Here is a 16,206-nt window from a genome sequence, read left to right as displayed (position 1 = left end):
CGTACACACCCACATTTATCCCATGTGCGGAGTGGCACTGACGCAGGTACAAAGCACTGGCAAAGACCTAAGCCCGCTGGCGTGGGGGGTTCTTCCGGATTGCGGAAACCTTGTGAGGCTTGGCCCTCTGTGGCAGGATGGCCCAAAGCGCGGCGGCTGTGACTGTGGGCTTCCAACAGATCTGGTTGCCGGCCAGGCAGGCAAACGAATTGTATGTAGCAGATGTCAAAGACAGGACAGCCCGGAGCAGCGGCAGGGTATGGTGAGGTTTTATTCGGATGAAACAGCCCTGCCGCCCGGGCATGAATGATAGCAGAGGGGCCCATATTCAGCCCAGGGCCGGGCCAACAGGCCAACAGGCCAACAGGCTCACAGGCCAACAGGGCAAGACCAGGCCTCGAGGGTCTCGTCGAAGGCGTGGTGCCCAGGTGGTAGGTAGTGTTCGTGTCGTGTTGCAGTCCGTTGTTCGATCTCGGGCCGGTGGATGGACCGCTGGCTTCTGGCTTGGGCCCAAAGCTTAAACCGGGGGGTTCATCAAGCTCACAGACTGTCACCTGAATCAGCCGGCCTGCGTGGTGTCGTACATATCGGGCCATGTTGTGGTGCAGCATGCAGGGCCTCGGCAGCGGCTGCGCCTGGGTAGAGACATGAAACAGGACTGCTGACGATCGACGCGCCCCTTGGGAGCTGGCAGAGATATGGCGTATGCGTGTGAGAATATAGCGCGCGTCCACCTACCGGCACCGACACGAGCGGGTCCAGTCATTAATGGGTACTAGTAAGCCAGTTCTGAAATCGACATGAGGGCGACGACGTGCACGATGTGCTGTTATCTGTCCCTTGGCAGACCTTGTCGGGCCTGACAGGCCTGACAGGCTGCAAGCAGTGCAGAGACCATCAACTGAATTGCTTTCGAGATGAGCAAGGGGCTTCGAGGTGCTGGAATGGAGGGTCCAGGGCACACCTGATTTGCTCGGTCTACCGAGAGCCGACTGAAATGTCGCAATGCCGCAAAAGCATCACCGCTCCCGCCCGCTTCAGCTGAACATTGAAGTGACTGGTCGATTTGTTTTGGCCTGGGCTGGTGTTGGCCTGCTGTTGGCCTGCATCCTGGGGAATGAGGAAGATAAACCTGGCTGTGTTTGGTAACATTGACTTGGTGCACGGTGGTGACATGTAAACAGACCCGGCCGGAGAGAGAAACAGGGAGATGGAACAAACACCTGTAGAACAGACGGCGCGATACTGTCAGGTTGCATACCAAGGTACCACCATACCATACCATGGTATTGTTCTGGTGTCAGTAGCACTTAGAATGTACAAACAGCTGGTGGGGCAGTTGGGCCGAGATGGAAGTACGGAGTACCCCTCATAAGCTACTGCTGGGTCACGGCCCAGCTACCGTTGCAGGCCAGGTAGCCAGGTAGCCAGCCTGCCAGCCTGGTGCTTAGGAGGTTAGGCTCGACCAAGACCCACCATTCCGAAGTTGCTAGCCTGCTAGCCCGGCAACAAGTGACCCAGGGCCGAGGATCAGGGCCAGCCCAAAACATCAGGACCGCTGGACTGATGAACACACGCTGCAGCGTTATAGGGGTGTTTTGCCTTTGGCGCTCCCGCCCATCCTGTCCATCCAACGGGGCGGGGCCCGGTCCTGCTTGTCTCCTTTCCCACCCCCCCCACCTTAGCACCCCTCAAAGTACCACACAACAATAATAAACCCTGTAGCCACCCCCCTCCCCCCTGGGTCTCCAACCAGCCCAGACTTGCCCGACGACCACGTTTGCAACTGGACGAGACGACCAACCACCTCGTGCTTTGTCCTCTGGTCTTCAGCTCTGCCTCTGTTCTAGTCTCTTCTGCATCTACCTGCATCGTTATCCAGCCGCTTTATAAACAAGACAAACGGCCTGCCGCTGCAGCAGCCCAGCTAACAAAACGTCCTGGTTGGCGGGAGAACCAGCAGGTCAGTTAGAGACACACACACAGAGAGAGTTAACCGCCGCCTGTTTGACCTCTCGGGCCCCTGCCCCTTGCGCTGGCCTGCTTACCCGTTAAGCGTCGCTTGTTGCTCTGATTTGGCCCCAGCCGAGCCCGGCCCAGCCTTTGAAACAAATCAATCAACCAGTCCATCAATCAATCAATCACTCAATTACTCATTCACTCACTCGCTCCTCGCCCTCGCTCCTCGACGTCGAACTCTCTCGCACCAAACCGTCCATCACACACACGTGCAAACACGCGCACACACAAACGGTGACGGAAAGCGGCCGCTCTCTCTGCCAACCCCTTCCCTCCCTCACTGGCGAGACCAGACAGACAGATATTCTTGTTTATTAGCCCCAGCAGCACGGCTTCAACCCGCCAGCCAGCCTCGCTCCAGTCCACGACTGACTGACTGCTCCACCTCAGTGCAGCTCGGCCCAGCAAGCACCACGTACCGAGTACGTACGCTGCATGTCTCGATATCCCCCATAATAATAATAAGTCAGCCTGTCGTCAGTCTGCTAGCCTGGCAGGCCCTGCACATACCCAACCCACGCCCTGTCCCTGAGCCACCAGGTCCAAGATCCCAGGTCCCAGGTCCAGGTCCACCAAGGACTCTTGCCGAACCGCCCCCCTGCGACACCACCGGCTGGAGCCCCTCCTAAACTAAACCACACCCTCTCCTCCCTCTACCACTTTCACCCACTCCCGCAACTCCAGGTGTGCTGGCCTCCCTCAATGGTGCCACTGTTTCCGGTCGATTGATCACCGACGCTCTTGCCAACCACTCGAGCCCACAGAACAGGCTCCAAACGGCGCAGCACATACTCTTCTCACCCACACTCCTATACTCCCAGTCCTGCCCTGCCCTCTTTGCTCACCGATTGGGCAGCCCTGCCCGCCACCCAGAGCCCCCAGTCAGGACCGAGTCTCGCCTTGTTTCGTCCTAATTGCTGCGGCCAGCGGCCAACACCATCGCCTGTGCCGACCAGACCTCACTTCCTCATCCTCCAGGTCTCGTCACTCCACAGCACAAAATGGCCACTCAGAACGGGTATGGTTATAGTCTCCTTACAGTGTCTTGCCCGCCCATCGCAACCCTCGCAACCCTCGCAATGCTGGCCTAGACGCCGCCACCCGCCCCGTTTGCAACGTCCGTCAGTAGCTGGGCACGGGCGGCGCTGCCGTTGGCCCCAATCGCGACCTCTGAGGCCTGTGATTTACCAGCACGCTGTCCTTTGCTCTACCCGGCGCCCCCTATTTCCCTGATCGTGGCCCGTTTATTCCTCTACTTCACCGCCTCTTGTGCGCATCCGCTTTAAAACCGTCCAACAACCCGCTAACCGTTCCCTATTTCACCCCTTTAGGAGCATGTACACGTCGGGTCAGTTTATGAACCCTGGCCCAGCACCACGACCACCCGTCAGCCAGCAGCCTCGTGCCAACCCGACGACACCCCAGAACCTGCCAGGAAGCATGGCTCAGATGTCGCTGTCCCCAATCCCACGGAACCCCTCGCAGTACAGCGGCTCCACGATATCCTTACCCCTGGGCCGCCAAGGGGGCAACTCTGATGGCATGGGTGGCGTCGCCGTCATCAAGGAGGGTTGGGCGCAGGTCAAGGAGGGCAAGAACTTCATCCAGCCATGGAAACAGAAGTTCCTCGTCCTGCGCAAGGAGGCGCTCGACTTCCACAAGCAGGAGGGCAGCAAGGTTGCCTACACCTTGTTCCTGAAGGACGTCATCAACGTCGGTCGCGTCGAGGCCGCCGGTACCATATTCGAGGTCAAACGACAGTCAAACGGGTCCTCGACGAGCCCCGGAGATGACGACGGTACAACCAAGACCCTCCAGATCCGGGTCAAGAGCGACGATGACCTCTACGAGTGGATAGATTTCATCTATGCGCGGTGCCCAGGGATGGGTGGCGTCAGCAACCCTACCAACTTCTCCCATGCCGTGCACGTTGGCTTCGACCCGCAGACCGGCGAGTTCGTTGGTCTGCCCCCAGAGTGGTCGAAGCTGCTGAACTCGTCCGCCATCACCAAGGAGGACTACGAGCGGAACCCCCAGGCCGTCTTCGAAGTCCTCGACTTCTATTCCGACCTCACCAAGCGGGCCGAGAACCCCAACCAGTATCCTAGCCTGACCCCTACCCCCCCAGCCAGCAGCATGCAGAACAAGCAGCTTGGCTACGGTGCTGGCTCGTCCATCGCCCCCCCAAGGCAGGCGCCTCAGCCTCAGCAGCAGCGACCAGCCTACCAGACGACTCCTTCTCAGTCCAGCGTCAACCAGCAGCCCCAAAGACCATCCCCCACCGACCAGCGGCCACCGATGCAAGGGTCTCCATCAGGCTACGGCGCGGACAGCAGGGCTACTCAGGATGCGGACCGGCAATACGAGGACCGAGTACTGCGGGAGCCCCCGCAGATGCGGAACCAGGACTACGCCGACATCCCCCCGAAGAAATCGATCGCGGAACAGGAGCTTGGTGGCTACGGCTCACAAGACCGTTACAACCCCAGCCGGCCTGCGCCTTCCGCACCAAAGGCCCAGCAAAACCCAGCAGCCCTGCGTGCACAGAGACCAGCCCCCGCCCCCCCATCCGGTGCCTCCAGCGCCCAGCGGCCGCCCATCCAGACCCAGCAGAGCTCGTCCTCCATCCAGGCCCAGCAGCAGCAGCGGGCCCAACGTCAAGACCAGCAGTCTCCCCAGTCCCCGGCAGCGACCCGATACCCCAACGGCATCGGTGCTTCGTCACAGCCCCGTTCAAATGGTGCCCAGAACCAGCCGCCGTCGCGCTTGCCAGCGCCCGTTAAGCCTCAGCCTCTCAACGTTGGAAACAAGAACAACAACGCCCAGAGCGATGCTGTCAAGGCCGCCGAGGCCGCACTTTCGGCCAAGCCTACGCCACAGGAGGAGAAGAAGAAGCAAGAAGTGCGCATGTCCACCATGTCGGAGAGCGAGGTCATGCAAAAGCTCAAGGAGGCGGTCTCAAAGGAGGACCCCAACTTGTCCTACTCAAAGCAGAAGAAGATTGGCCAGGGTGCTTCTGGCTCCGTGTACGTTGCCAAGGTTAAGGAGACGGCCAGCTCGGCCATCGCCCGCGATCTGCTGCGCGCCCAGGGAGCCCGTGCCCAGGTTGCCATCAAGCAGATGGATCTCGCTCACCAGCCCCGCAAGGAGCTGATCGTCAACGAGATCATGGTCATGAAGGACAGCAGGCACAAGAACATTGTCAACTTCCTGGATGCCTTCCTGCGCAACAACAACGCTGAGTTGTGGGTGGTAATGGAGTACATGGAGGGTGGTGCACTGACTGATGTGATCGACAATAACCCTGTCATCACGGAGGATCAGATCTCGACAATTTGCCTCGAGGTGAGTTCCCCCCGTTAGCGCTCTCCGGCGAGATGGAACACGGCTAACAGACAACCTGCAGACTTGCCAAGGATTGCAACATCTCCACTCCCAGAACATCATCCACCGTGACATCAAGAGCGACAACGTTCTCCTGGATGCCCGCGGTAATGTCAAGATTAGTAAGTCCAAGCAGTTGAGGGTTCGGGACCGTATCACACTCGGTTGCTAACAAAAGCCCACAGCCGACTTCGGTTTCTGCGCCAAGCTCACCGAGACCAAGTCCAAGCGAGCCACCATGGTTGGCACACCATACTGGATGGCACCCGAGGTTGTGAAGCAAAAGGAATACGGCCCCAAGGTCGACATCTGGTCGCTCGGTATCATGGCGATCGAGATGATCGAGTCGGAGCCACCATACCTGAACGAGGAGCCCCTGAAGGCGCTGTACCTTATCGCGACGAACGGAACGCCCCGCCTCAAGAAGCCAGAGAAGCTCAGCAAGGAGCTCAAGGCCTTCTTGTCCGTGTGCTTGTGCGTGGATGTCAAGTCCCGGGCGTCCGCGAGGGAACTGCTGGAGCACGACTTCCTGAAGCACGGGTGCGCGATGAGCAGCCTGGCCGAGCTGCTTGCCTTCAAGAGAAACGCCAAATAAGCAATGGAGTCATGAAGCCGCCTGAGGGACAGGTTGCTCCCTTAAAGCGGGGAGATAATGGAAGGGGCGGAGGCGGGACTGGGGTAGGTGCTGTGATATACGCATGCCCTCTGCCGCCAAAAGGAGGCCGGAGGGGGACACGGGTTTCTAGAGGTGACGACGCGGCATCAGGGGGCCGCATTTTGTACTGCGCATTTGTCTTGGGCCAGTGTTTGGATCTGACGATTACGTTCCCTCCTTGCATGGGGGACAAAAGTTGGCTGCGCGTTGTATCGGGAAGGCGTTCTTGTTGTTGCGACCCACTCGTGCATTATACCTTTCGCGGGCGTCAATCTCATCACATCATACGGTGTTGTATCGAAATGGGGGCAGGGGCGCGGTCTTTAAATGAGAGAGACGGTGGGCTGCGAGTGCCTCAAGCACACAGTTCCAGGCGGGAGGAAGGCTTTGCGTCCCAGATACAAGCAAGACAGCCAATCAATCAATTAGACTATTTGACACTATAGGGATAGCAGTCTGAGAGCACACCCATGGTAATTCAGAAATGAGGAACCTGCATCAACGAAATGCCCGATCGATGTGCATTTAGGTCCGTCCTGGTACAGTAGAACCGTGAATTTGTGCTGCGGTCTGTCTGATGATGCGCGAACGCAATGAGACTGCAGGTACCCTACCTAGGGTACGGAGTACGAATAGGCCAGCGCAGACCCCCTTGACCCCGCAGCAAGGGGGGACCTCCCAACCGTCGCACCGAGAACCGCTGACGTCTGCAACGCCAGAGAGAGCTCAGCTCCTAGCTCGTTCATGCAATTGATTGGCAATGATTGCTCGCTCCTCGACCCGGGTGTGTTGTTTGCCTGCCCACATCTGACCTCGGCAGCAGCTACCCCTTCTCCCTCTAACCCTGTGTCGACGACGACAAGCCAGTACGAGGCCAGCCGTTGCCACGGGCTCCAACTATGAAGGCTCGCAGATTATAACCAGCGGAAAGGATGACATCCAACGGCTTCGTCGCCAGCGACCTGGCCGACACGGCACAGCTGCCCATCTTCGACGTCCAGCACGTGCAGCTGCAGTTCTCGGTAGCTGCCGACTTCGTTGCGTCCCAGGTGGCCAACGATGTCCTCATACTGGCGCTGTCGAACGGCAGGATACTGCGGATAGATCTTGAGCGGCCCGAGGATATAGACGGTACGGTGCAACCTGTCCTTGTGTCAATCCCAGCGACCCAGCGACCCTTATCGCCTAGGCACGACGAGCTGACCCGGCCATGATGTAGACATCGACCTCCCCAAGAAACCCTCAGAGATAGGCGTCATCCGCCGCATGTTCCTCGACCCGACCGCCTCGCACCTTATCATATGCACGTCGCTCGGCGACAACTACTACCTGCATTCTCAGTCCCGCCAGCCACGCCCTCTGGCTCGCCTCCGCGGCGTCTCCATCGAATGCGTCGCTTGGAACCCGGCCCTGCCCACGGCTTCCACCAGGGAGATCCTGATTGGCGCGAGCGACGGGAACATCTATGAGGCGTACATTGAGACGGCCAACGAGTTTTATCGCAAAGAAGAGAAGTTCCTGAAGGTGCTGCAGAAGCTGCCCGATGGACCAGTCACGGGCCTGTGGGTGGACGCCCTGCCCGGCAGGACAGAGTCGAGGAGGGTCATGGTGGCCACGCAGACGAGGCTGTTTCACCTGGCCGGGAAGGTCGGCAAGGGCCCGGATGGCAGCGGGTCCATATACACGAGGCTGTTCGAGGCCGAGCAGCCTGTCATCCACGAGCTGAGCAGGACGACGGCCGGCGGGACGAACTCGAGCCTGGTAGTGAGCCCGGACCCGCCGCAGGACCCCTATGATGCCGCCGTGTCCGACAGGGTATTCGCGTGGCTCAACTCCCAGGGTGTCTTCCATGGAAAGCTTCTGCTGAGCTCGCCACAGGGCGGCGCTGACCTTGGGGCCAGGGTCTTTGCAGACTCCAAGCTCCTGCCCAAGGCCCAGCTCGCAGCTAGCTCGGACCCGGATATCAGGAGGAGGAGCACGGTGGACAACATTGAGACTATCGCGCTGACGCAGTGGCATGTCATCAGCCTGATAGGCAGCCGGGTGGTTGCTGCGAACCGGCTAACTGGAAAGGTGGTTTATGACCAAGTTGTTCTGGATCCGGGGCAAAGGGCCGTCGGCCTGTGCGCTGACATGCAGAAGAACACCTTCTTCCTGTTCTCGGCTCAAGAGATATTTGAGATCGTTGTGAGGGATGAGGACCGCGACATCTGGAAGATCATGCTCGACCTGCAGCAGTTTGATGCCGCGCTACAGTATGCCCACTCTCCTGCACAGAAGGACGCTGTGGCCAAGGCTTCTGGTGACTACCTGATTAGCAAAGGCCTGTTTAGTGACGCCGCTGGTGTCTATGGTAAGAGCACCAAGCCATTCGAAGAAGTGGCCCTTACATTTTTGGACAACAACGAGCACGACGCGCTGCGGAAATACCTACTCACCAAGCTCGGCACTTTTAAGAAATCGGCGGTAATGCAGCGGGTCATGATTGCGACATGGCTTGTCGAGATATTCATGGCCAAGCTGAACACACTCGACGACACCATTATCACCAAGGCAGAGCTCGCAGAAAACCTAAACACCACTCAATCAAAAGAGCAACTCGACTCGGTCCGAGGTGAATACCAGGACTTTGTTACTAGGCACAAGACAGACCTGGATAAGAAGACAGTCTACGAAATTGTCAGCAGCCACGGAAGGGAGGACGAATTGCTGTTTTTCGCGAACGCGGTCAACGATTATAACTACGTCCTGTCCTACTGGGTCCAGCGGGAAAGGTGGCCAGAAACGCTCACCGTCCTGAAGAGGCAAACGGACCCGAACGTCTTCTACCGCTTCAGTAGTGTGCTCATGACACATACTGCACAGGACTTGGTCGATATACTGATGAGGCAGTCGAATCTGAAGCCCCGAAACCTGATACCGGCACTTCTCGAATATGACCGGACTTATAAAGGCCCCTTGTCTCAGAACCAGGCGGTGCGGTACCTACTGTACGTGGTTAACCAGCTCAACTCGATCGATTCGGCTGTCCACAACACCCTTGTCTCCATCTACGCCTCACATGCGTCCAAGGACGAAAGCGCCTTGCTCGCCTATCTCGAGTCCCAGGGTGATGAGCCAAACTTTGACCGGGACTTTGCCCTTCGCTTGTGCATCCAGCACCGGCGGGTCTTGTCTTGCGTCCACATCTACACGACCATGGGGCAATACTTGCAGGCGGTGGAGCTGGCACTATCGCACGACGAGATCGAGCTCGCGAGCCTGATCGCGGACCGGCCGATGAGCAACCCGCAGCTGCGCAAGAGGCTGTGGCTGGCGGTGGCCAAGAAGGTGATCAGCCAGTCGAACGGGATCAAGGGCGCGATCGAGTTCCTGAAGAAGTGCAACGACTTGCTCAAGATCGAGGACCTGATCCCCTTCTTCCCGGACTTTGTGGTGATCGACGACTTCAAGGAGGAGATTTGCGCGGCGCTCGAGGACTACTCGCGCAACATCGATGGCCTCAAGAGGGAGATGGACGAGTCGTCGCAGACGGCGGCGAACATCAAGCTCGACATTGCGTCGTTGGATCATCGGTACGCCATTGTCGAGCCCGGGGAGAAGTGCTACACGTGTGGCCTTCCGCTACTCAGCAGGCAGTTCTTTGTATTCCCCTGCCAGCACGCGTTCCACTCCGACTGCCTCGGCAAGGAGGTGATCAAGCAGGCCGGCGTAGGCAGGGGCCGCAGGATCAGGGAGCTCCAGCTGCAGATTACCAGGGGCATGGTGCAGGGCGAGCGGAGGGAGCAGGTTATCCAGGAGCTGGATGGGTTGATTGCTTCGGCTTGGTAAGTCTCGCCCTCCTTCCTTTCTCCACTTCAGGGCTTTCCTGCCTATCTCTCTTTTCATCCGTGCCATGGCGATCTTGGCTGACGACGGATTCTCGACTAGTATACTGTGCAGCGAGTTCGCTATCAAGAGGATCGACGAGCCATTTGTCAAAACAGACGAGGACTTGGCTGAGTGGGCGCTTTGAGCGGTGGTGCGTATTCGGACAAATACCCAAGTCGAGGACGTACAGTACATTAGCAGCTGGGTGTGGGCGTTTCTTCGAAGCTGGTTCGGTGATGGATTTGCTAGGTGCATTCTGGGAGCGAGACAGCATATTGAGATCCAAGGAATACGGATTCACCGGTGCATCAGTTGGGGAGGGCTCATATGTTGTGATCCTTCTCATTTGTGAAATGAACTGGCCGCGGGCCTCTCAAGATGAAGTCGCAGCGCGGCATTGAAAGCCTCCGTACCCCTTTCATGAATCTATTTTCGCAGAGCTGGGGCTAGAAACACACTGTTGACCCTCGCTGCATAAGGGCTCTCCTGTATCGGGGACTCGCAATTTGCGAGCCAGCAATGATGGGGTTGATATATGCCCCAGTCCAGGCCCCTTGGACTGCTCACCCACCAGCTACCTACCCACACTGCTCCCGTCAAGCAACCTGCGCCGACCCCTTGACGCACAGCCTCTCATCCTCGCCCTCAACCCAGACATGCCACTTTGTCTTACCCGGCCGGACGCACACGCGCATCCTCTCGCCGACAAACACGGGCTGCAGGTTCATGTACTCGAGCCCGCCTGGCGCGAGGGGCGACCTGCCCTCGGCGATGGCGGCGGTCCGCAGGGCGGAGAGCATGAGGACCAGCAGGAGCGGGCCGTGGACGAGCGGCTTGTCGTAGCCCTCTGCCGTGCGGCAGTGGCCCGGGTCCAGGTGGATGGCGTGGGCGTTGAAGCTCAGCGCGCTGAAGCGGAAGAGGACTGGCGGGGTGGCTGTGAAGGATATCACGTGTTCTGGGTCCTGGTAGACTGGTTCCTCATGTGTGATTAGATTAGTTTATTTGTGAGAAATATTTACCACTCAGTCACCTCGCAAGGCCCCTGGGGGGGGGGAGGCGAAGGGTGAGGAAAGAAATAAAGGGAAAAAAGAAAAGACAGAAAAGGACTTACGCTTCGGCTTTGCGCTCCTGGACCTGCCACGGCTACTGGCACCCTCATCAGCCCTGCCTGTCAGGAAGACCAGCGTGCGGCGCTCGACGACAGCCGGGGCCCCCTCGATCCTCCGCACCACCTCGGGGGTGTCGACGGCGTCCTCGTCGGCACCAACGGGGCCGTAGCGCCTCACCACGTCGACAAAGACCTTGTCGCCCACTGGGTGGTGGTCCCCGACCGCCTCACCGCCGCCCTGCTCGGTCGCGCCCGACCTGGCCCAGTGGAGCCTGACGTCCTCGACGCGCTCGACGCACGCGGCGCGGCGCTTGTCCAGCAGGAGGCGGGACTCCCAGCCCTGGGCGAAGGAGAGGGAGCCGCCGGCCCACAGGCGGCGGGTGAAGGGCGGGCCGGGCCAGTGGTCCGCGTCGGTGCCGTCCGGGAGCAGGGCGGAGGAGGGGTGGGTTGGCGGGAAGTAGACGAGGTGGTGGCCCTGGGGCAAGGGGTGGGCGGGCTCGGCGCCGTGATTGCGGTGGACCTTTGGGAGGGACCAGTGGTCGAGGTCGGAGGACCGCGGCGGCGGGTAGGGCCTGCCGTCGCCGGCGCCGGGGGGCAGGTCGTGCTGCTGGGCGGGCAGCAGCTGGTCGGCCAGGGTGACGGAGAGCAGGTGGGAGCTCGTCGGGGTCAGGTAGTCGTAGTAGCACTTTGGGGGCCGCGACAGCAGCTCATACCGCAGGTTGGCGAAGGTTCCTGGGGCGGTGGATATGAGGCGGTGTGGGCCTGGGGTGGTGGTGGTGTGGCGCCATAGTGGTGTGCGCAGGAGGGTGATTGGCCTCATTTTGTCGTGGTCTTCATCCTTCCTGAGGTGTTGTCGTTGTTGTTATTTTGTGGATTGGTTAGTGTTGGGTGGATGGAGGTGCTGGATGATGTCAGATTGCAGTGCCATTGACCCGTATTTGGATATACATGTACCACCCCTCCTCCACTATTTTATTACCTAGGTACTTACTCAATCATTGCGCTGTATGCTGTATTTACATTTCTGTTCCTGCACTCTTACTCACGACTCCTCGAGATGGTGTCTTGAGGTAGGAGTCGCAATTTAGACGCGTGGTGCTGGGTACCTTTTCTTAGTACCAACATGAAGCTAGCTACCTACCTAGTAGGTAGCTACCTACCTGAATAGGTAGGTAGGTAGGTAGCTATCCGATGACGTTTTGGCAGGGTCGAGCTAAATGGAGGCACTCCGTACATGTGAAGGATATTTCCAGGCAGTATGATCTGTCTCTGCATCTACCAATGGACCCACACTATTATTCTGGCGGTAATTGTACAGCCTCATCCGTGGGAGGTCCGTTACGTGCTGCTAGAGTTAATAAGGTCCGATCTCACAGTGCTTCAGATCTGCCCCGGAAGGGGCTGGGGGAGCTAGGGCCAATCAGTAGCCCCAATTGAGCTCCCCGCGCCAGGGAGGACCCTGAGCCGCCCTGCCTTAGATGCATGGCCTGCTGCATGGGGAAAGCATTGGGCAGACATACATTCCCAGACAACAAGCTCCCAGGCTCCACGCCCATTTTCCATTCTCTCTCTGGCATACATTGTTGCGTCGAAAGGGGTCCTGGTCCTTTCATTGTGACCAGCCGCCAAGGGAGTCAAGTTGTTAGTCTGGTTGATCGCGTACATCTTTGCTTCGACTTGCCTCCTTCATTAACTATTTATTTGCTGGTGTCACCTTCTCGTCCTCGCCCCTGTCACCTGGCTGGCGATCCTCAACTGCAAACGCCCCGAGGAGCTTCAGTCGGCAGCATGTCGAAACCACAGAGCACCAACGGCTCCGAGTCGGAATTCGAATTCATCGAGACTCCCAAGGCTCCTACGCCCTCTTTCGAGAAGTTCGAGGAGTGCGGTGTGCGAACCACTTCTGTACGTCCATCTCTTCCGGGCTTGCCATCGCCTGTGAAGTGCCTCCCTTGGAAGGCCCAGGAGGCAAACCTTTATTTACCTAGGCACATGTCTCTAACGGACTCCTCCACAGTATCCCGCCATCAAGAATGCTCCCTTGCCAGCCGATGCCGCCGGTAACGACAGCTTCTCGCTGATTGCCCTGGCTTTCGTGCTGGGCATCCCTCCTTACTGGCTGTCATGGAAGGTCGGAGGTGGAAACAAGACCACTTTGTTCTTCGCCCTCTTCACCACCATCCCACTGCTGGCTGGTTTCTGGCTGGTTGTGTCGTCTATCAGCCCTCGCAAGAATGAGAAGGCTAGGTTTCCTGGCCACCCCGTCGAGCACTACCTCACCTTCAAGAAGCCCGCCGACCAGGCCAAGTACCATGGCAAGACCAAGATCCCCATGGAGACCTTCCATGAGATGTACTTTGACGGTGACGTCGATTTCAACGGTGACTGTCTGGAGATCATGGAGTATAGGCACGACTGGGCCAACTTCCGTTTTACAATCAGCCTGATCAAGTTCTTTCTGACCGGCATGATTCCTGAGATGCTCATGCACACGAGGTCACAAGGCAAGTTCCGCCCTTTCCGGACACCCGGACGTCTACAGCGGTATCGCTAACAGTCTATCACCAACAGACGAGGAACAGGTAAGAGATCACTACGACAGAGGAGATGATTTCTACGCCTGGTTCCTAGGTCCCCGTATGATTTACACCTCCGGCATCATCTCCGATATCAATGCCGAGGAGAGCCTCGAGCAGCTCCAGGACAACAAGTTAGCTGTTGTGTGCGAGAAGATCGGTCTCAAGCAGGGGGAGCGTCTCCTGGATATCGGCTGTGGCTGGGGCACTCTTGCCCGATTCGCCAGTGCTGTTTACGGCGCGAAGGCTACTGGTATCACCCTTGGCCGTAACCAAACAGCCTGGGGAAACAACGCGATGCGCAAGGTCGGTGTCCCGGAGGAGCAGAGCAACATCTTGTGCATGGACTACAGAGACATTCCGGTCCCGGAGGGCGGCTACAGCAAGATCACCTGTCTTGAGATGGCCGAGCATGTAGGCGTCCGTCACTTCTCCAAGTTCTTGAAGCAGGTCTACGATATGCTGGACGACGACGGCGTCTTCTTCCTGCAGATTGCTGGTCTCCGAAAGTCTTGGCAGTACGAGGATCTTATCTGGGGTCTGTTCATGAACAAGTACATCTTCCCAGGTGCCGACGCGTCCACTCCCCTGGGATGGTTTGTCGACAAGCTGGAGGGTGCCGGATTTGAGATCAAGCACATTGACACCATTGGCGTGCATTACTCTGCTACCCTCTGGAGGTGGTATAGAAATTGGATGGCCAACAAGGACAAGGTGGAGGCCAAGTACGGCAAGAGATGGTTCCGCGTGAGTGGCTTCTGCTGTGTGACTCCTGTCCTTGACCGGCGGGTGCTGACATTTTGAGACAGATCTGGGAATACTTCCTTGCATACTCGACCATCATCTCGCGACAGGGCTCCGCCACGTGTTACCAGATCACCCTGGTCAAGAACATTAACTCCACCCACCGTGTGGAGGGCATCAACACCCAGTTCGGCCTGGCTGGCGCCCTGGCCTCGGCCAAGTTTGACCTGAAGGCCTGGCAAGAGGCGAATGCTACCCTGTTTCCACAAGCCTCTATTCCTGCTCCGTAGCAAGGGCCATCGAATGCGGCTGTGGGGCTGACGCTTCCCTCTATTGATGCGCGGGAATTGACTTTGGTGGAGGAGGAGGAGGAGGAAGCCGGGCTCAGTGAGCCTTTCTCTAAAGTAGAAGGGTTGACTTGGGCGCAGTTGAATTAAGAACTGGCCGAGCGGAACATGTAGAATATGACATTGACGACATGAAGATTGTGAGACTTTCCTTTTGGAAGGTATCATTCAAGCGTAGGGGGCAAACGGGTTGTCGTCTTCTAGCCTAGCTACTTCAGAGGTTGTGTCTGTCTGCATGATGGCATCTGCTCACGCTCTCAGAATTGACAAGCCAACATCGCTTCCACAGCCTGGTACACGCCAAGTGTGTGCTTTCAATCCATGCAATGCTTGACCCACCTTCCTTCTTCCGTCGCCCCTGTCTGCAAAGACACTAACCCTGCTGGTGATTACAAATGGGATCCTCAGAGGTCAGACAGTAACCTCTGTGACCCAAATCTCCGTCGGAGAGATCGCGGACTTAAGAAAGTCTCTTGGCCGAGGATCGAAAATGTCTTGATGCCAACCAGTGCAGTTTCTGAACCTACGGATCTCGCCATTAGACAGTGTGGGTGGAGCTTAATGGTGTAGGAATTTGCGTATATAATTGTGTCCTCCGCGGATTCCACTGTACCTAGCTTTGCCGAATGTCCCCGCCTGGATAGGAGACCTGACCTGGCTGCCCATCTGATAGATACTCACCTTGCTACACCTACCCGACCGCGAACCACTGCTATTCTGCACAATGCTCGTGTTGAGAGCTGCAGTGACATTGTTCGCGCACATCATTGGCGCCCTCCTGATTTTCACCGGGATATGGGGCATGCGGGATGCCTCGACAAGTACGACAAAATCATCTCTCTTCAGCCTACGCTACATTTCTTGTCATTTGAGTAACTGGTCCAGCTAATACTGCTTGTTCCCTCCAAGTTGCACCACTCTTCGGCATCCCGGGTGCGACAAAAGAAATGCTCTTTAGTAAGATATTACTGGATACACCTTAATATTATGGCCATGCTCCAAGCCTACTCCTCTCTTCGTTCGCACAAGTCTTGCTCTCCAGTGTCCCATAGCTGAGCAGATATTGCAGTGTGGCCAGCAGCTGCCGGCAGGAATATCTGTGCTGGCCTCGCTGTCCTTGCCCTCGCCTTGGACGGGCAGAGGAGGGCGCTGGGGATCCTCATCATGTGCTGGAGCTTTGCGGGCATTGCTGATATTAGCATCTTGGCTCGTCACCCTCGGTCAGAGAACAAGGCTTTTACTTGTAGTCTTGTTATCTGGCTCTTGCTCACAGGAGCTGGGCTGGTTTATACGTGAGATGTTTGCGTTGCCGAAAGAGTTGGATTTTGTGTGATGAAACTGGAAGGGCGAGTCGTGTATGCACATACATGTTAGAATATAAAACACTCGACGGTAGCACTTTAGATTGATGGAGCTCCAGAGTATCAACGCACCCTGGCACCGTGTAAGTGCCCTGCTTGCCTGCGCAGGTGGTAAAGTGGCAGTAGTAGTGGAGATTGGGCA

The 16,206-nt window shown here is 57.6% G+C and overlaps 4 protein-coding genes across 4 annotated transcripts; 3 read left to right on the top strand and 1 right to left on the bottom strand.

The window, feature by feature from the left end:
• Nucleotides 1-1,768: 1,768 nt before the first annotated feature.
• KVR01_004250 (serine/threonine protein kinase CLA4) lies at nucleotides 1,769-6,501 on the top strand. Its single transcript, XM_044791255.1, has 4 exons — nucleotides 1,769-3,037; nucleotides 3,351-5,364; nucleotides 5,426-5,525; nucleotides 5,589-6,501. The coding sequence occupies exons 1-4, from the start codon at nucleotides 3,021-3,023 to the stop codon at nucleotides 5,996-5,998; spliced, it is 2,541 nt and encodes an 846-aa protein (XP_044646414.1). The 5' UTR covers nucleotides 1,769-3,020; the 3' UTR covers nucleotides 5,999-6,501.
• A 489-nt stretch (nucleotides 6,502-6,990) lies between these two features.
• On the top strand, nucleotides 6,991-10,073 carry KVR01_004562 (tethering complex subunit PEP3; the record flags this gene model as incomplete). Its single annotated transcript, XM_044785081.1, has 3 exons — nucleotides 6,991-7,189; nucleotides 7,278-9,885; nucleotides 9,989-10,073. The coding sequence occupies 3 exons, from the start codon at nucleotides 6,991-6,993 to the stop codon at nucleotides 10,071-10,073; spliced, it is 2,892 nt and encodes a 963-aa protein (XP_044646726.1).
• Nucleotides 10,074-10,524: 451 nt separating this feature from the next.
• Nucleotides 10,525-11,856, bottom strand: KVR01_004274 (uncharacterized protein; the record flags this gene model as incomplete). The annotated part of the gene is made up of 2 exons (XM_044791401.1): nucleotides 10,525-10,898; nucleotides 11,040-11,856. The coding sequence occupies 2 exons, from the start codon at nucleotides 11,854-11,856 to the stop codon at nucleotides 10,525-10,527; spliced, it is 1,191 nt and encodes a 396-aa protein (XP_044646438.1).
• Nucleotides 11,857-12,568: 712 nt separating this feature from the next.
• Nucleotides 12,569-14,993, top strand: KVR01_004328 (uncharacterized protein). Its single transcript, XM_044793179.1, has 4 exons — nucleotides 12,569-12,941; nucleotides 13,054-13,540; nucleotides 13,608-14,359; nucleotides 14,422-14,993. The coding sequence occupies exons 1-4, from the start codon at nucleotides 12,825-12,827 to the stop codon at nucleotides 14,644-14,646; spliced, it is 1,581 nt and encodes a 526-aa protein (XP_044646492.1). The 5' UTR covers nucleotides 12,569-12,824; the 3' UTR covers nucleotides 14,647-14,993.
• Nucleotides 14,994-16,206: the final 1,213 nt, after the last annotated feature.

This window comes from Diaporthe batatas (assembly GCF_019321695.1).
Source record: "Diaporthe batatas strain CRI 302-4 chromosome Unknown Contig00004, whole genome shotgun sequence".
In the NCBI taxonomy this organism is placed as follows: Eukaryota; Fungi; Ascomycota; class Sordariomycetes; order Diaporthales; family Diaporthaceae; genus Diaporthe; species Diaporthe batatas.
Note: the sequence above shows the minus strand (reverse complement) of the source record. Positions and strands in the feature narration are given on the sequence as shown.